The sequence below is a fragment of the Atractosteus spatula genome, chromosome 1, assembly GCF_055471065.1.
Source record: "Atractosteus spatula isolate fAtrSpa1 chromosome 1, fAtrSpa1.hap1, whole genome shotgun sequence".
Lineage (NCBI taxonomy): Eukaryota > Metazoa > Chordata > Actinopteri > Semionotiformes > Lepisosteidae > Atractosteus > Atractosteus spatula.
The window spans coordinates 18,957,759-18,978,385 of record NC_142706.1 but is presented as its reverse complement, the minus strand read 5'-3'; the positions used below and the strand labels follow the sequence as shown (position 1 = coordinate 18,978,385).

Genomic DNA, 20,627 nt, shown 5'->3' with positions numbered 1-20,627 from the left:
GCAGGCAATTACTGCAACTACTACATTATTAATTTGGTAAGGGCCTCGCAACACAGCACATGTAACTGGATGCATTGTGATATAGATCTCAGTCTGTCTCTTAACATTCTACCAGTGAAAGGAATCACATGGGACAGCTGTAACAGATGTCCCTGCGGTGCACAAGGCATCAAAAAACACTAAATATTTTATTATTGTTAATATTTTGGAAGAACTTCAGATACTACCGAGGGCAGGAGTGAGGAGGGGAGGGTAAATGTTCTGCTATTGGGGAAAAAAAAATATTTTCCAAAACTTTGTCCACATACAGTACAAAATATTACAGAATGAACACAATAATTTATCAAATATAAACAACCTACTAGAGTCAGAGGGCTAGAGATAAATGTTAGTGGTGTTAAGATGCCTGCTTTACAAACAAATATGAGGTACTCTAGGTAAGAAGTGCATTTTCATTCCTGTAAAGAGTCCAAAGCCAACCTTCTGAATGTAAAAAGGCATATTTAAATAACAATTCTTGAAGGGGTTTGAGTACTGTCTAATTAAACTTAAAGTATTAACATTACCCATACACTCCATCTACCCATCAATATTAATATTCAGTGAGGTTACTAGTTCCAACCTGTGACATTACAGTTTTATCCATCTATGAATTCTACAGTGTTATTATTATTGAGGTTCATTTTTCACTCTGAAATGTGCATACTGAATGAGATGCTGGGTCTCGGGAGCGACGTCATTCAAGCAACAAGGTAAGAGCCTCTTGGGCTTCCAGCAGTTTTAGATTTTACAACCGTTACAAATTGAGCTCCAAGACACAATGGAACTAATGACACAGTGGAACTAATGACATAGGAAATGAAAACTTATAGTGAAATTAAGTGGCTAATAAGGAACAAGTAAAGGTTGTTTCACCTGTGGAGCCTTCTTCAGGTGTGAGAAGGTGAGGGAAACCCCACCTACTTGAACTAAACACGTTAATATTTTCATTTCTGTGATATTGTTTTAGTAGTTCTTTAAACACCAGATAAGTTTATAAAGATATTTCCTGTTTCTTACAAACATGTCCATAAGACCATCAATCAGAACTTTGTGTGTGAGTGGATCTTATGTGAAAATCAAGACACCCAAACACAGCACATTTACCCAAAACATTTTTTTGTGGATTTTATGGGTAAAAACTCCAGAAACATGAACTACATTTCCATTGACCTAATGATTTAGTGTTATGGAAGGTAAGGGTTAGAGGTATTAAGTTACTGATGCCCCACAGTATATCTCAGGATTCCACAAAACAGGGGACATGGCGGTGGTTACATTTTATTGGACATTTTGTAGCTACTACATTGAAAAACAATCCTGAATTTATTAAAAGAGAATGCCCTTTGACCTAAATCAACATTAATGAATTTACAAAAAAATCAGACAATGTGCCTTTATTTTGTAGATCTTGGGCCTCATTAACTTCCTTGATTTTCATTTAATAATATTTTGTATGCATCACAAAAACAGAGCCAGTTCTATTCCACTTTCGAAATGAGTTACATTTACACATCACCCACAATTTGCCCTTATACATTTCCCCACCAACTATTGCCACTTTGCCCACTTTCTGTTGCGACATCTTTGTTTCGGGACATTTCAGGTTCTCACAGCATGATTCTGATCCATGGCAGTGAAGAAAATGCAGACGGCTGCGGTCACAAGTGTGTGCATCCCTTCGTAGAGGAGCTTTGGGGAGAAAACACTCCAGATGAACAAGTGGTAGCGCAGCGCTGTGACGAGAATGATGTAGGCTGCAGCTGCTATGGATCGAAGCAATGCAAAGCAATAGCAACCATGGCCAATGGCCGCTGTGCTCCTGAGGAAAAAAAGGTAAAAGGTGAATCCCCAGGATTTAGAACATCTCAGCGTCCTGTAATGATGAATATCACATATATTACTACGCACACACCCCCAGAGCTCATCTGGAGCAACATTATTAAGGTGAAGGGAAAACCGCAATCATCAGCCTTGCACCAATAGAAGGAGGTTGACACATACTACCCAGAGTATTTTGTTTGGCTCAAAGATGATTCTGACTCATTTGAAACGCTCTGGCACATAAGAAACCAAGCCAGATCTCATCTTCTATTCACATGGGTTCACTGTTTACTCTAATTTTCAGTCCCTGCAAATAAATAGGTAGAAGGAAATACATTGAAAGCCTAGCTGAGCTCCTCAACGTAAAAACAAAATAAACAGGGTTACAAAGCTAGCAAGAGATGAAGTTGAATTGTATAATAAAAAGAATAACTATATAAACAAACTCACTGCTGGCTCCAGGGCAGTACAATATCACCTTACATTGACAGTTGCCTTGGGGGTTTCCTCTTGGTTCTCAACTTGCTCTTTTTTATATTCTGGAATCTATTTAACTTGCAAGGTACTACTGTTTCATGAATGAAACCTTTGCAGATGTATCTTTTTTAAAGCAATTTTAGCATTAAGTGCCCAGGAAGAAGTAGGGTTTGCTGTTTCACCAAGATCTGAGAGAGTGTAGTCTTAATAATCCCTACTCCGCCACCCTTGACATTGAGCAAATTGTGTGCCAGCACTTGAGGAATCCCTGGGGAAGGTCTTCTGATTATCTCAAGTGATTAGAAAAGACTCAGCATCGAGAGAAACCAGCCATGTACAACAATGTGTTCTATGTTGAGGTCCTATGGGCAATGTGCTAGGTTTACAAAGAAAGTGTTAGCACACATAGTTGTGCTATTAGGGCAAACCTTCTTTATTATACATTTAGAGGAGACAAACATGAAGGTCTAAATAATGGAGAACAGAAGCCACAAGTTCCTCTGAACTTTTTTTTTCCATAAGTTGTGGAAAATGAAGCACTGTATCGTACATTTGGCACTGACTGAAGGAGAGGTGCTTCTCTTACTTACATCACATGCACCTTGGAAGCTGTGTCAAAAGGAACTCAGACTGACTAATCTGACCATAATCTTGATCGCAGTTGGACCAAGCTTTGATGCCTGGACCACAGAGCTCAATCTGTGCCTGGGTGAATGCCTTTACCAGCTTAGTCGAACAGTAGCCAAAATACATATGTGTGTTAGTTTGAGGTGCTCTAAAGCCACTGACATTCTCTCTTATTCATAACAAATCTGAAAAGTTGAATATAATGTCAAGTATTTGGTATTCAAATGACTGTGGAAATATCTCACCTTTTCCACAACATTGCTTTGATTTTCCTTTTGTTACACTCTCTATGTTGATATTCCCCTGCAAATCATTTCTCACAAATATCCTTAAGGTTTATTGTGGAATACCATAGTAAAACTACAGTAAACTACGAAAAACAGAGATGACTATAATACAGCAGACAGAGGTATGAAAAAACATGGGATATTGTGACAGGCAAAGTAAATACACAGACAGCTTTTACAAAGCAGACCAATTTTGCATCATTACCGTTGCATCACAGAAATAAGAGCTCTGCACCCGTGAAGAAGTGCTAAATTTGGGGTGTGATGCACAGTGACAAGTTTTGCCTCAAAGCATCAGTGAATGGCAGGTGCAACAACAGCCCAGCATATTGTAATTAATCTCGTGCTCTTGCAAAGGCTCACTGAAGCAATGGAAATGCTTAGTATTATATGTCATTATCAATTTACTAACCTGCCAGGATCCCACTGTGTCTACCAGGCACCGCCTGATTTTGTGAAAGACAGATTTATGCTTCTCTGGATGGATCTCACCTGGGATTTGTCTGTCCCATACATTTCCACAGCGCTACAAATTATGAGGCAGGATTGAAAGATAAAACTACTAAAAGTCCCAGTCTTGCCAACCCTAGAAATATCGAAGGGGATACTGAGTTTAACATGTCTTCTTATGATTATACCACCAGTCAGAGAGATACCCTTACAATGTGAAACATGTAACTGTTGAGTCACTGAACACGGAAATATCCCTCTCAAGCATTTTGATCATACAGGTGTTCAGAGATCCTTAAATGTGTCAATATTCTAAAAATAAAGCAAATTACACAGTGCTTATCATTCATATTAATTCATTCATATACATATTAATCTCAGAATTACAAATACAAATTGCATGACAGTAAAGCAAAACTAAGAGTTGTAGCGGCGAGGCTTAATAATAAGGCAGAATTAAGTGTTTCTGAGCTTCCCAAATGAGGCCCCATTTCTCTGTTCATCTCTGTGGTGCAGCCACAGAGAAACTATTCATGCAAGATGATTTAAGGTTTCCTAGGACAGCTCCCAAAGGGGGATGCACTTAGCTAAGTCTGGCTATCATGATCAATGGTCATCCACTGGCGCCTATCAGTCTAGGGAGTGCCGGATGGACATCTGGACTGCATTCCTAAGTGTCAGGACTAAGTGACTCATATCTCACCTTGATCAACCAATCAGGGACTGGTAGGGCTGAGTAACCCACGTGGGACTCTGATGCCCATGGAACTTTCAGCCAATCAACAAGCTGAAGTTCCTCCAGGTAAAAACAGGCAACACAGGCCTGGAGATTCAGTAAGATTCGGGAGATTCAGTAAGATTCGGGAGATTCAGTAAGATTCTGGAGAGGATTCTGTGGACTGTTCTAAAGGGAATTCAAAGGAGAATTCCAGGGCAGGACGGCCCAGGAGCAGAAGGCTCCCAAGGGCAGGACATTCTCGCAGCGCGCCTCCTGACCATCCTGAGACTCAGCCCGGACAACCACGGAACGGCCAGTGTGTCCGAGGGCCAGAACTTTCCTTTGTTCTAAGAGTCTAGAGTGGAGGTTGCCAGAGAGTAACCAGCAGCAGGCCTCGTGAACAGATCGGAACTGTGGACAGCTGAATCACTATTCAGAACTAGTCTTCATCAGGAACGAACCGGTCCTCTTCCTGACTTGCTGGGACCCACAGTCATCTTTTCTCCTGTGCACAAACTTTGCTAGTTAAAGCCAACACTAACTAGCCGGTCAGTGAGCATCAGCAGCGCACCGTCGCAAGCCGCACAGCACAGCCTGGCACGGAGCCAGAGAGCGCGGATTGGACAGCAACAGCCTGCAACTGTTTCTTTGTGCCCGCAGGAGATCTGAATCCCCAGAAATTGGATGAGTATTCAACTTCAATGCATTACAGCTCGAGAATTCAATTGTTATCCCAACCAGTTGATATCAATTTAATTCCTAAGAGTTATGTACTTGTTTTGAGTATCTAATGTAGAAGTTGTAACCAAGTTCATTTACGAAACGGTCTTAATGAATGATATACTGAACGTATGTCCTCTTGATGTGTAACTCTTTGTAACTGATTGAATATATACCTTTTGTATTCTGATAACCCTCTCGATAAGATCTGTTAGGTTTACATGCATATTCTATGTATTAATAAATGTATCCTCGTGTATTAGTACCTGTGTGTGTGCGTTGTTTGAGTTATGTCGCATGGTTGGATTCTAAAGCCATCAAAAGAATCAATTTTGTGATTTACTGCTACAATTAATAATTGTCTCAGTAAATGCCCCAAACCCTACAGAACTGGTGCCTTCAGAGAGCCACTATGATTACATATTTGGCCTCCCTGAACGGCTATGAAACACTACATTTATGGCGTCCCTGGGTGGGCGTGGCAAGACTGAAATGAATCAACCAAGCGGAATAATTCAATATAAAACGCCGCGGGTTTCATACACGACAATACAGTGTGCTGAAAGCCGAAAGGAAAAAAGTTCCCCTTGCTCTTTAAGCAGTGCTTGATTGTTTTGTGATCTTTTGCAATCTACCGGGTTGATTGCATACTTGATCTTGTGGTTTTCTGTGGTAAAACTGTGATTTCGTACTTAAAAGTAATACTCTTTAAGTTTAACGATGGTTGCTAAAAGGTCTGAATTCGAGTCGCTATTAAGCACTCTCTCTAGCAGCGACAAGTCTGACCACGATCTCCGTCATATCTCCGTCAGCGGAGAAGCTAGGAGAATAAATCTCCATTCTCTGAGAGAGCTAGCGAAGGACGTAGAGAGATTTGACCCTGCAGTGTCAGAGAATAATATCGAGAGTTATATTCAAGACCTCAGGTATAACCTGCAGTTCCTGCCAAACGCCACAGAACAGGAGAAAGTGTTGCTGGTCAGGAAAACTACCAGCAGAGCTGTACATGAGTGGATGGCTAGGCAGATGAAAGAAGTCTGTAATGACTTTGAGCAGCTATGTCAAGCACTTATCGAAGAATACAGTGCGTTTATTGACCCGACTGCTGCGATAGCCGCCGCTCTTAACATTAAGCACGAGAGAGCAGAGTCCCCTCGCGAATATTACGAGAGACTTAGACGAACTTATTTTGCAGGGCGAAATTATGAGGGTTGCGAAGAGAACATACATTTCAAGGGTTTATTCATTGCGAATCTCCACCCATCAGTCAGAAAGATGATCTTAATGCATACAGATGCACAGACCATGAAAGTGACTGATATTAAGAGATTCGTGCAGAAAGCCTGGGAGTATGATGTCCAAAGTCGCTCTGAGCAAAAAGCTGCTAAAGCGACTGTGTTCGCCGTCAGAGCCAGCAGGGTTAATTCCCCCCTGCTCGAAGGAGCACAGGCTCCTGAGCTGGCTAAGCCCCGTTCCAAAGCAGGCACACAGGACCGCACCCAGCGTCCTAAGTGCCATGAGAACACCGGGGGAGGGAAAGGGCTAGAAAAAGCGGAACAAAAGGATTCAGTAGCCACCCGCCTGGCCAGGCTTGAACAAGCTTTATTAGGACAGGGACAACCGCTCCCCAAGGCTGCCGGAAGCGTGAATGAGCTGATACTCTCCACTGGAGGAGGCGGAGACCCGATCCCTCTCCCTCCCTCAGTCTATCTGATTGAGCGGAAGGGTTCCTGCCTGGATGAGGTCAGCCACTCCCAAGTGAGTACTGACTCCACCCCTGAAGTCACAGAGCAGACAGTAAAACACAGAGGAAAAGCAGGAAGCTTTTACCTCAAGGCTGCCATGGGAGATGTCTTACCCAGTGAGACACTGATTGACACTGAGGTTGAAAGGTGTTTGATGTCACACGGCAAGCTCAAACGGGTTGAAAAAGAAAAGGGCATGCGACTCAGAGTGGAACCTTTGGTGGATCACCAGAAAGGCAAAGTGTGGAAACAGGTCAAGGCTCCTAAGCCTTCTGTACAGAAGGAAAGGGGGGCCAAGAGGCAGACTGTGCTCACACAGTGCCCACCGAACACAGAAGCCTATGTGGAGATTCCTTCTGTTCCCTCTGGACAAGAAATACAAATATTTTCTTGTTCCCCGGATATACAGGGAAGTCGTGCCCTGGCCAAGGTCCCAACAGCCTCCATGCCGCAGGAGCGGTGCTCCGAGCAGCCGCCTGATCCACCAGGTAAAGCACACACCTTTTACATCCCTAAAGAGGAGCAGATCTCCCCACCTGGCGATGAAAAGGAGCTTTCCCTGTGCACCCTGGCACCCAAGAAGGGTCAGGACCACCACCCTGCAGTGGTGGAAGGGATCCAGATGGCAGGAGAGCAGGTTGGTGATGTAGCCCTCACCCTTAGCCCTGAGAGGTCCTCTATCAGTGAGGATCTGCTTGAGCAGCTGTCATGGGGCCACCGCCAGGTGCCCCTGGTGCAACATTCACAGGTTAGACAGGAGGTCCAGCTGGACGCTGAGACTACTGCGCTGTGGACACACCTGATCCCAGATGCCGATTCCCTCTGCTGTGACCCAGGGAACCTGCAGTCAGGTAACATTATTTCTCACAACTACCAGGTAGTGAGTGAGACTGACCTGATTGTTCCTGCCTCAACGGCAGGGTTGCCAACACACCCAGTCCCCCAGAAGGGACAGGGAATGAAAGCCGAGCCGGTTTTCTTACAGCCACCAGCTCAGTCTGTCAGTCTGAGTCTGACCAACAGTGGTTCAGCCAGACTGGAGCTGGATGGTCAAGTCACCCGCCTGCCAGTGCAGGACATCGCAAAGAGGGGTGTCAGAATCCCCGCCTGCACTGACATGGGCCTGGTGGGTGATAGCGAGTTCGAAGACAATGAACTAGCTATCCCAGTGCTGGGGCAGCTCCCTGAACCCCTAGCGAGGGAAGGGGGGAGCGAGCAGGTGTCCTACACCCACGCCCAGCTAACGATTGTAAACATGCCGATAGAGGGATTCCTCAATCAGGAAGTGTGCAGGGTGGACCTGAACAGTGAGAATGGGATAACAATCCCAGATCACTCAGGTGCTCCAGATGACCACTCAGCCGAGGGTCAGGCATGCTCCACCGCTGCACCGCCCCCTGCAGGTTTCCTAGAGCACAGGCATGAACAAATCGAAAAAGTAGATGCCCTGGAAAAGGAGGAGCAGCATCAGCAGCTGCGTCAGATCTCCCCAGATTTCCAGGATGTTGGTGCCCAAGATGCCACATGGCATACTGAGAAAGACACCATGTACACGCTGCGCCAGCTTAGAAAGGCGACAGTCACTCAGAAGGAGATGACTGGGATCAGCCACCCGAAAAGACTTTTGGGAGGACTGATTGCTGCCGCCACTGTTGCACGTTTGCTTTTTCTGGTAGGTTTGTGTGCTACTGGCACTCTCACCCTGACTGCCCCAAGAAGGCAGGTGTCAGAGATACCAGAGGGTAGTGACAGACTGTATCGACAGCATCAAAAGTTGGAAAGCTTAGGGAAAACCCTACAGGCAATTTCCTATGCAACAGGGTTAAACCTTATTCCCCAACCAGTGGACATGATTGTTGGTGTTATACAGTGGGTTTATGCTTGTGTGCAACAGGCCAGAATGTTGACACAAGACCTGTTAAGGGAGCTTAGTGCCACTGTAGCCAGTCTAACCACGGCACAATTCCCAACCCACTTGATTCCACTCTTCTCAGTAGAGGAGTGTGTGACATTAACCCCATCGTTCATAGCTCACCCAGAAGGCAAACCAAGATTGAATTCGGTTCCAAATCTTGAGATGGGTATGGCTACCAAAGCTATCCATTGGCTGTGTCTAAACGATTCACCAATGAAGGGTGTAAAGCTACTAACGAGCAGAGGAAGGTTAATGAACCCCATGAAGAGCAGGTGGGAAGTAAATGGCTGGTCAGCACACCACATTTAACTGACACTGTGACTTGTGACAGGCATGATGCAGCTACCTAATAAAACAGTTCCTTTAAGTTCCTGAGGAGGCCATAGTACAGCATGGTAACTTAACACTGTACGGTCTAGAACCAGACAACATAAGACCAAACTTGAGGTCATGGATGCCTTCAGGTGCCACACTAAGGAATTGGATAGAAATCCAAGAAACAGTAAGCCCTGAAGAGGTACAGGTAGTTAGTTTGCTTTAATGGAACAAACCTCCAAACCACCCTAGCAGATACCCAACACAGGTGTTGTGGTTTATCGGGGGGCTGGGAACAGGAACTGGTGTTATTGTAACACTGCTGCCGGGTAGCTGGATCATGACTGACAGTGTACTCTGAATGATGTACTCTTACATCAAGATGTACTCCGGGTAGCATGAATGAGTCAAAGGTAGCATGCCAAAAGAAAGGAAGTGACTTCTCCCCAAATATCTACCACAGAGGTATCAGATATTGACAGTGAACTTCCTGATGTGTAATTCCTAGACTTAGATAATGTCTCCTACCGTGTTTATACATACTCCAGATGTTATTCATCCTGTTTGTATCCAATGCTGGTTCCGGTATGAATTCTCGAGGAGTAATGTAGACATTTAAGATTAATGTTCTAATGGCAAGGGACATCACTTAACTCTGTTTTGTTTTGAAGGCAACAACGCCTCAGGACCTCGTGACCTTCAAAAAGGGGGGATATGTAGCGGCGAGGCTTAATAATAAGGCAGAATTAAGTGTTTCTGAGCTTCCCAAATGAGGCCCCATTTCTCTGTTCATCTCTGTGGTGCAGCCACAGAGAAACTATTCATGCAAGATGATTTAAGGTTTCCTAGGACAGCTCCCAAAGGGGGATGCACTTAGCTAAGTCTGGCTATCATGATCAATGGTCATCCACTGGCGCCTATCAGTCTAGGGAGTGCCGGATGGACATCTGGACTGCATTCCTAAGTGTCAGGACTAAGTGACTCATATCTCACCTTGATCAACCAATCAGGGACTGGTAGGGCTGAGTAACCCACGTGGGACTCTGATGCCCATGGAACTTTCAGCCAATCAACAAGCTGAAGTTCCTCCAGGTAAAAACAGGCAACACAGGCCTGGAGATTCAGTAAGATTCGGGAGATTCAGTAAGATTCGGGAGATTCAGTAAGATTCTGGAGAGGATTCTGTGGACTGTTCTAAAGGGAATTCAAAGGAGAATTCCAGGGCAGGACGGCCCAGGAGCAGAAGGCTCCCAAGGGCAGGACATTCTCGCAGCGCGCCTCCTGACCATCCTGAGACTCAGCCCGGACAACCACGGAACGGCCAGTGTGTCCGAGGGCCAGAACTTTCCTTTGTTCTAAGAGTCTAGAGTGGAGGTTGCCAGAGAGTAACCAGCAGCAGGCCTCGTGAACAGATCGGAACTGTGGACAGCTGAATCACTATTCAGAACTAGTCTTCATCAGGAACGAACCGGTCCTCTTCCTGACTTGCTGGGACCCACAGTCATCTTTTCTCCTGTGCACAAACTTTGCTAGTTAAAGCCAACACTAACTAGCCGGTCAGTGAGCATCAGCAGCGCACCGTCGCAAGCCGCACAGCACAGCCTGGCACGGAGCCAGAGAGCGCGGATTGGACAGCAACAGCCTGCAACTGTTTCTTTGTGCCCGCAGGAGATCTGAATCCCCAGAAATTGGATGAGTATTCAACTTCAATGCATTACAGCTCGAGAATTCAATTGTTATCCCAACCAGTTGATATCAATTTAATTCCTAAGAGTTATGTACTTGTTTTGAGTATCTAATGTAGAAGTTGTAACCAAGTTCATTTACGAAACGGTCTTAATGAATGATATACTGAACGTATGTCCTCTTGATGTGTAACTCTTTGTAACTGATTGAATATATACCTTTTGTATTCTGATAACCCTCTCGATAAGATCTGTTAGGTTTACATGCATATTCTATGTATTAATAAATGTATCCTCGTGTATTAGTACCTGTGTGTGTGCGTTGTTTGAGTTATGTCGCATGGTTGGATTCTAAAGCCATCAAAAGAATCAATTTTGTGATTTACTGCTACAATTAATAATTGTCTCAGTAAATGCCCCAAACCCTACAGAACTGGTGCCTTCAGAGAGCCACTATGATTACATATTTGGCCTCCCTGAACGGCTATGAAACACTACAGAGTTATGACTTTACTGTCCTAACTTTTAAAAATATTTTTTTATATTTTGAGAGACACCTCAGAAATGATACTATATTATACAGTATGTATATGCTAGTAACATGAGGCTTTAGGGCTGGGTTTGTGCTTTAATATAATTTTTGTGAATAGTGTTCTGGTGAGCGTAACTCTTTTTTTCCAACCATCTATTTTCGAACCGCTTCTTCTTACTCAGGATGCTGGAGCATATGCCAGCAAACAACAGGCACAAGGCAGGGCACACCCTGGATGGGACACCAGTCCATTGCAGGGCACACTCAGTCACACACAAACACGGACACAGATATGCACACGCTCAAACCAGGACCAGTTTTCCCAGAAGCCTACCAGTATCTTTTTAGACTGTGGGAAGAAACTGAGTCACACTGAGGAAAACCAATGCAAACATCTAAACTCCAAGCAGATAGCACTCCAAGACTGGAATTGAACCCAGGGTCCCAGCTAGGCACTTTGCCACCATGCTGCCCATGCTTTAAGGCTGAATATGCTTCCTATGGCTACAATGCTTTCAGCTTAGACTGTCTGAATACTACTATGAGTTTAGAATTTCTATCAATATCAACTCTTCTTAAAAGAGCAAACAACGGACATCCCTGAAGAGTAATTTCATAAGCTGTCCACTTATCTGTTCCTCTCTCATGAGGCAGTCACAATGGCAGCAGATCCAGGTTGCCAAAATAGTTGTACTTATCTTTCTGACTCAGACAAAATCAAGTTTGACTTAATGGTGAAATCATTAAGTCAGCCCTTTAAGAATATCAATAGAGATGACACAATAAAAAGATCAGTCACAGAGAGGTAGCAGAAAGGGAAGACAGAGGAGAACAATTTCTGTCCAAGTAATTTGACCATTACAAGTACCAGACTCTAGCCCTTAAGAAATTGACTTGTTTTCTGTTTCGGGAAAAAAAAACTGGTTTCCATTTTGTTTTTTCCTTCAGGCTAAAATAAATCTTATTGTTTGGTGATGCATTGCTTTGAATAATGAAGGGGATTCCCATTTTTTTAGCATCCCCTTAGAGAGAAAACGTTAATTTTTATAAATTTTCTTGCACAGAAAGCTGATATTAGTACTTGACTCTTATCTGTACTGATCTGATTGATATTTCTTATTCTGTCTGTAGTTTTAACAACCACCAGTTTATAACAGTATGAATTCCATTTTTCTGAATGTTCAGAATGTTCCATTCAGCACATTTTATTATTCACCTGTTGTATTTTTTATTAAATTTGATACATTCGAGAGAAGTGGGACCTCAGCTTGTTGTAAATTTCCATGATTCATGAACTCATTAAAATCACAACAAAAAATATCGCACCTGCTTGTCTGTAACTATCAATATCTATTTATTATAGATATCTATCTATTTAGTAGTTCACTCACAAAAAGGAACTTTAAACAAGAAATTAAGTCCGTATTGTGATCCGTTGCATTTTTGCATTCTTGAAAAAAAACATGAAAAGCTTAAACTAAGGTGCAAAATATTATTTGTACTGATGCACTGGTATGTTTGAAAGTCAGTGTGGGAATAACTAATCTTAGAAGAATTAAACACTGGTTGAAGGATTATTATATTAATATATATACAGCAAGAAAAAACAACTCTAAAACTTTTGCTTCAGCAGAGTCCTGATAAACACACTTTGTCATGCTGTAGCTTAACTAATCTGTGTTACGTGCCATTGTGTATATTCATTTGTGTGCCTCTATCCTAGGTATAAAATGTATGATGAAAGAAGCACATTCTAAGCATGAAGACTCTGTCTAGTTTTTTTTTCCCTCAAGTCAATGTGACCTTTAAAGGTCATTCTTAATTGTAATTTTAATTAAAAAGATAAAGCAAAGAACTTAACTAAAGATGTCAGCACTTTCACAACAGAGAAATGATGCAAAATTCACACACTATTTTTACCAGTATATTTAGCTGGTTGTACTGTTTACTGTTAATATCATCACCATGATCACCTTCAATAACCATTTATCCCATGCAAGGTCAGAGTGGCCCTCAACCTATTCTGGGAAGGAATGGGCTTAAGGGGGGATATACACCTCAGAGAGGACACTAGTCCTTCGCAGGGCACACAGAGACACAGACACACACTTAATTTAACTTACCAGCATGTCTTTGGACTGTGGGAGGAAACCGGAGTACCCAGTGGAAACCCACATGAACACAGGGAGACCAAACTCCACACAGATAGCCCCCCAGAAATTAAACCCAGGGTCCCAGTGCTACGAGGAAGCAATGCTAACAACTGCACCAACTTTTTAATAACATATACAGTAAATACCAAATTTACCAGTACTGGGTTTTAAACCACTCAACATGAAAATACAGATACAGTAGATCTGGTTGAACTCTAGATGGATTAATACAGTTCCAAAGGGATGTGAAAAGCTGTGGCTCCTGCTTGAGCCTATTATAAATTCACCAGATCAGTCAGCATTTGAAGCACTTTCATATCTTGATTTCACCTTTTTTCTGCTGCTATTTGCTTACAAAAGACCAGTTCTCAGAGCTGTTCTAAGGCACAAAACTAAGGCACACACTTCTCAGAAGGAATGACATTTTCCCCTTATAACTTGCATGACTAAACAAAATGGAATTAAAATGTAGTTAATACCTTGAGAAATTCAAGATTTTGGTACAGTATATGATATACAAAAATGCACCGAGCTGTAACTGAGCAAAGGCCAATGTAACCTATTTAAATACAGTAGGATAACCAATGAGTAGAAGAGCACATTTACAGCAGTATTGTTAATAGTTAATAATTTGGTGTTGCATCAAAAATTAGTAGATGGGTGGCAAGTCTGTCAATGTTGTATTTTCTGTGAATAAATAGTACATATGTACAGTAAGTATTTAGGTCATGCAAGAAAATTTTGAAAAACTAGGGGTAATTCTGTACTAGTTTTCAATGGTTTCACATCATTGTGACAGCACCTTGTGTAATAAGCTACATTGCTGTAATCTATTCATTAAACTTGTCATTGCCTGGATGAGGCATTTTTTTCTTGAAATAAAAGGTCTGTATGGATAAAGTAACAGACGTAGTTTAATATGAGTTCAAGAAATATTTCAGTGTGCTTGGTTTTACTGATTTTACCTTTACAAACATTTTTCCTCCTTTAAAATTAATGCAATTTTCAAGAATCAACAGAAAGCAGCCAGCTATAATGCTAATGTTGGCTTAAATAGATCTCCATCTCTTTACAGACCTTGATTTGTTCCTCCTTAACAGAAAGGAGTGTAATGATATCAGATAACAATACGAGAAGTCAATGTTAATTACTTTGAATTTGCTGAAATTCATTAAAATTGTGCCAACAGACAAATTATGTGGAGCACTCACAGTGGTTCTTATCTGGAAATGCCAGACTGGCAGTTATAACGCAAAAATGCAAGACTACCTGCCAAAATGAAGGGCATTAAAAGTTGCAAATAAATGGTCTGTTGTAGTATTGCCAGGGTTTTGTTGGATGTTATATAGTTTGATGATATACAGTTGTCTCTGAAAGTTTGTAGTAATCATCAAATGTTGATGAGAAAGTAATGTTTTTGTACTTCTGTATCATATACTATGTCGCTAAAATATTCAAAAAGAAGGATTAATGTGGCATGACCTCAGTACGACATTCACTTTTGAAATGAAATCAAGGAAAATGATCAGGTAAAAACATTTAAACTAAGAAGTGTAGCTGAATTTTTGTAGCTGACAGGGTTAAACTATACTCCATGTACTGTAGATGGCATAAAAGGCAGGGTAATAATTATTGATAAATCTGATGTTGCCATTAGGTGTGAAATCATAAAATTACACCAAGATTCATTCCATAGGTTAAACAATTGCAGCAATATTTTCAAAATCTTGAATGGAAGAGAGAGTACATAATTGGAAACTGGAAAAGCAATCAATCACTATGAAGCAAAACCTGGGACAGTGGCAGAGTAAAAATTGAAAGAGTGACATTACATTCAATACAAACAAAATTATCAACTTGAATTGAACACTTGCCCTTATGAATTTACACTGTAGGAATTATATGTAGCATGTTGACTTTTTCTTGAAGATCAATTCAGCAAGAAGGAAGAAAATGGGGAAATTGTCTTTAGAGAGCTGTTTAAAATGTAGCAAATGCTATGCTGCATAGTAAATGGTTCTTCAACTGCAACCTCACTTATTCAATTTCTCAGAGGTACATAAGCTAAGTCGAGTTAGTATACCCAAGGAATAAAAACCCTCTGCAAAACACTGCAGGCCACACAGGCCGTGAAACTGCATAAGTAATGTGGAATCTAATTTTTAATCAATGCAGAAAAGGGATACCCTTGCATTAATAGGCAGAGTGTAAAACAGGGAGCTTCCCTCTTCATGAAAAATATAAAAAAACTGTATATCATCCCATATATAAAAGCACTGAGTGTGAAATGTCATCCCTTCACTTTTTAATAAATAAAAAAAACAATGTGTAAATTATGACTTACAATGTTTGTTCGTATTATCTGGATTACTGGTGGATACATTTGGAAAATTATACATTAATGAGAGAATTAACAGAAAAAGTGAATTTTTGATTCATAATGAAACAAAACTAAAGGTGTTCATGATGATAGTACTCAGATACTATATTCAGTACAGGACTACTGAGCTGGTGAAAATTGCCAACCTTGTTTTGCCAGTTGTAGATAGGAGATAGGAGACAGGAGTTTTTATATAGAAAAAGTATAGAAAGGTAAATCATATGCCTTTGTATAATGTTTTGTATGATGCAGCCTATAATTCAAAGGAACAGGTTAAGGCTGATTCAATGCTGAAAGGAAAAAGAGGCACAACGTTTAAGCTGTAGAGCCTTCTTTAGGTGTAAGGGATAGAGGTAAACCAACAGATAAATCCAGCATGGAAAAACAAAAGATAGGGTAGTTAAGAAGGGGAAATACCACCCACATTCAAGGCCCCTATGGACAATTCCAGATCACTCGATTTATTTCCAGCAACCTCATTTACTGCACCTCTGGTTGAAAATGCCCACCTATCTACATTGGTGAGACAGAAAGGAGACTGAGAGACCATTTCAGGGTTGTGTCAGAACTGTGAGGATCAAAAATCTCTCCAAACAGACAGTTCCCCGTTTCACCTCTAATGGCCATGATTTCTCTGTCTGCATCCTCACGGAGGAGTTTCAGAACTCCCACTGCAGTAAGACATCCAAAACCAAAATTATCCCAAAACTTTGATTACACCTCCCCCCTTCTGTCAATGACAGACGCTTCTCCTGCTAAATCCTTCTTTATTCATGTGCAGGTTGTGGCTTCACACCTCTCCTCCTGTTCTCCCTGAGTGTCCATACCATTCCTCCCCTACTCAACATCTCTTCTTAACTACACTGTATTTTGTTCTTCCATGCTTTATTAACTGCCAGTTTCCCTCTCTCCCTCATATCTGAAGAAGGCTCCACAGCCGAAAAGTTGTACCTCTTCTTTTCCTTTTATCAAGGAATAAACCTTAACCTGTTCCTTTGCAGCTTATGAATGTTGAGGCAGCGACCTACTTGAACATCTTCAGCCTAATATAATGCATATTTACCATAAAATACATGTACTGCTATACTTCACAAATACATTTGTCGAGTTAACTAGCACAAATTTTGTATAATTTAAGATGTGTACATTACAAATGTTTACTGACTGCAGATGATTTTTTTATTATATTAGATGTCAAAAATGTAAAAAGAAACTGTAGTAGGGTGATCCATGAAAACTTTGGAGAATTGAAAAGGGATTCACACACTTGAATAAGATGGGAGCCGCTGGTCTAATGTTATTTTATGCACCATTTATTATAAACGTTTCACTGTAAGTATAATGAACCTTTCTTGTCAAAACAAATTTAACATCGCTTGGTAAAAAAGAGAGTGCAGGTGAGTTCATGGATTGCCGAGATGGGTGCAGATGACTACTATTTAGCAACTGATCTTGAAAACAGACATTGGAACAGGTTGAAAAAAGCAATCGGGAATATACACTGGCTAGCAAAACTGGAGAGTTTGGAATGTAAGACTGTTGAGCTGGAAAATACCTCCTATTGAAACCTTGTCTACTTGGTGAACTTTTCAGCAGTAACATGGAGAGGGAACACAGAATCTATGGGGATCATTTTTGACTCCCTCCTGTGCTGACAGACAATTGCTCCTGAAACTAAACAGGCAATTCAGATCTGTTCTCCCTACTAAGGGATGTACAGTATGCTGCTGTTGGACCAGGATTATAGTAAATTCACTGCCCAGATGAGAAGATGCCCTTTCAGGACTGAGGAAATCACTGAGGGTGGCTTTTGTTGTACTCCACAGAGCTGAAAGTCCTGCATGGAAGCAGGTGGTGTCTGTTTAGATAGATAGATAAGACTTTATTGATTCCGAAGGGAAATTGATGGTGTTTACTTTGGTGTAGGGAACAGAAGGATTGAAGGGCTCATATTCATCATATTGGAAGATACAGTATAACAACAGTATTTTAAAGCACACTAATATTCTCTGCACGATTTCTTGAACTGTTCATATGAGTAAGAACAGACCTAAATATCATTATTTTTGTGCCACATTCTATTATTTTGCCACACATGATATTAAGGGTGGTGATAGAATGGGCAGCACTGTGACACAGTGGTTAGCACTGCTACCTTGCAGTGCTGGGGCCTTGGGTTTATTTCTGGGCCTAGAGTGCTGTCTGCATGGGGTTTGTATGCTCAGATCTCACTGACCTTAACTTTCATCTACTGTATGTGTGTAGTTTTATAGTTTTATCCATTGTCAAAACAGAACCCCTCACATTTTCTTTGATACTGGTTAGATATGCATTCTGTTTTGCAAGGCATGTTCCAGATTATGTTGTATACATACCATATGTTAGTGTGGAAAGTTGGTAACTGACTAAGGCATTAACCAGTTTATCTGTAAATTTGTGACATGTTTCTTCTTACAAGGGGGCCTCATATTTTCTGACTACACCATAAGAAGGAGCACTGCAATTTTGTTTTATAGATACAGATAGTAAGATATAGTAAGGTTGTTTTATAGATATTTAGAATTTTGTGAAAGTGTCATGAATTAGGCAAAGAAAGAAGATTATGTGGGTAGAAGCTCCCAGATTTTTAGGAGGTTTCCTGTTTTTGATAATGATAAGGTACCTTTTTAAAGGTTCAAGGTTAAGGATTTAATTTCTATTTCTGCCTGTCTCTGCATTTCTGCAGTTTTGAGCTGCAGCTACAATGTATCCTTAACTCACACAACACACAATTATTTATACCTCTTTGATAATGGGCTTGGTTTCTAATATCCATGACTAATGTTCCTATTTTGTTCTGGATCCCTGCTTATGTCCTTATGCTCTGTCTATTCAAATTTGCTATTTAGGAAAAAATGTTACCATGTTACAAAAGGCTCATCTGAAACAGCATGATACTGGTATATTTGTTAATATGTATTATTATGGGGAGTTTGCAAAGTGCACTTGTAATAAGACGTACCTTTCATATTTCTATAACTGGATCAGTTCCTGGTGATACAGATAGACAGACCTATTTAAGAACATATATTTTATGTACAAATTTTCTAGATGTTTTTATTTTCCTGTTCATACATGATTGTGGGTACAGACACAAATGCTGCCTTGAATTACAAGCCTGACAGATTTAGGCTGAAGGGGATGGAAGCCAAGTATACTGTGAAACTGTAAGTTTGATCTGGGTGTGGCAGCATCTTTATATGGAACCCTAAGTAAAAAAATGAACTTTTCTTCTGGTTATACAGTACATTACATTCCAGAAGTGATAACATTTTGCCTCTACAAACACTTTTATCTGTGGAACACAATGCTGTTCTCACAAATCCATGACAATTTAGACAGATTTGCTTTAAGCGTTAAATCTTCACATAATGTAGTTTTAATGCTACAGTGTTAAAAACATTGCAGATGCACTTTCAAGCGAAATCGTAGGAATTTCTTGAAACTAGATGTGGTTCGGTTGATGTCCCCTGAATTGTATGGAGCAGCTTGAACAGACATTAAAAATACATGTACTTTACCTGCCCCACAACTGCACAAATCCCATCATAGTAAAAACTACTGAAATGGAAACGGAGTTAGGTTCTATAGAACATGACTAACCTTCAGCATTGGTATTAAATGGTAGAAAGTCTTTCCCATTTGTTGTTTCTAGGGACATACTTTCATCTCTTATGTTCACCCTGTCTTTGGAAATACTAGTTTACTGTAAGTTTTCCATCAATCTACTGTTTCTACTTCTATTTCTGTTCTAAACGATCAATGTTGTATGTTGCTGGGTGCATACTGTATATATAGCTTATAGTTATAGGCTTCCCAATTACTGTATCCTCCAGTATTTTTAATAATATTGGTACTCAGTCTGGGTATAAACTGAATTGGTCCAAGTATGCATTATTACTATTATATTTTGAAATGGAATTATGATTGTGCTACCGGCCACACACTTCAGACACCATGAAAATTGCTATATTTTACATTACATCACAGTAAATTACTTTAGTAAAATTTTTAAAAAGGGTAGATGCCGACCTGAACAGATGGACACATTTTCACAGTTTCCAAAATTGTGTCTTCATAATAATTAAGAATGTGCTTCCTTCCATGAAATTCCTATGAATCAAGCTCTATGATTCCTTTTTTCTATTTTAAGGCAGTGTTTTCCAGCCCTGGTCCTTCATGATCTCAGTTGCCTTTTAATAAAACTTTGTTCTTAATCACAGAATAATTGATTTCAACTTTCTGTTCAGGAACTACTTTCAGCTCTTAAAAACTTAAAGTGGGATTTGTAATTGATATCCACTACATATCAATTTCTGAGTTTCAGAACTGTTATGATTCAGCTGTGTTGTCTAAAATGAAACTTAATGAACCTCAGTAGACTATAAGCTTATTGTGGGAGTGTTTCACAATTTATCATTCCCAACTTTGTCTATCATTTATTGGTCTCCTTAAATAAGTGTAATTGATAAGGAGAGGCTGGTTAAAGTTCTGCACGCTGAAATTGTTGGAAATGTGCTACCCTTAAAGTAGGGTATTTCTACAACGTCTGATTGAGTGGAGAAATAAACCAAATGACATAGTGGATGTCTGAAAAAAACATTTGAACCTCTGCAGATGGAAAACAATGCTCATTGTGGGATTCTTTGTCTAATCATGAACTGATTCACTTGAATTTTCTTCACAGAGTGTACTTGACCATTCATGGATGCTGATATGGA

General features: G+C 40.7%; 1 protein-coding gene across 1 annotated transcript in view; it reads right to left on the bottom strand.

Annotated features, from left to right (window-relative positions):
• Positions 1 to 1,574: 1,574 nt before the first annotated feature.
• Positions 1,575 to 20,627, bottom strand: part of pigg (phosphatidylinositol glycan anchor biosynthesis class G (EMM blood group)) — a 137,168-nt gene continuing 118,115 nt past the window's right edge. Inside the window, exon 13 of the mRNA XM_088911559.1 lies at positions 1,575 to 1,861. Within this exon, the coding sequence (XP_088767685.1) occupies positions 1,642 to 1,861 (220 nt within the window). The 3' untranslated portion in view covers positions 1,575 to 1,641. The remainder of the gene's footprint in view (positions 1,862 to 20,627) is intronic.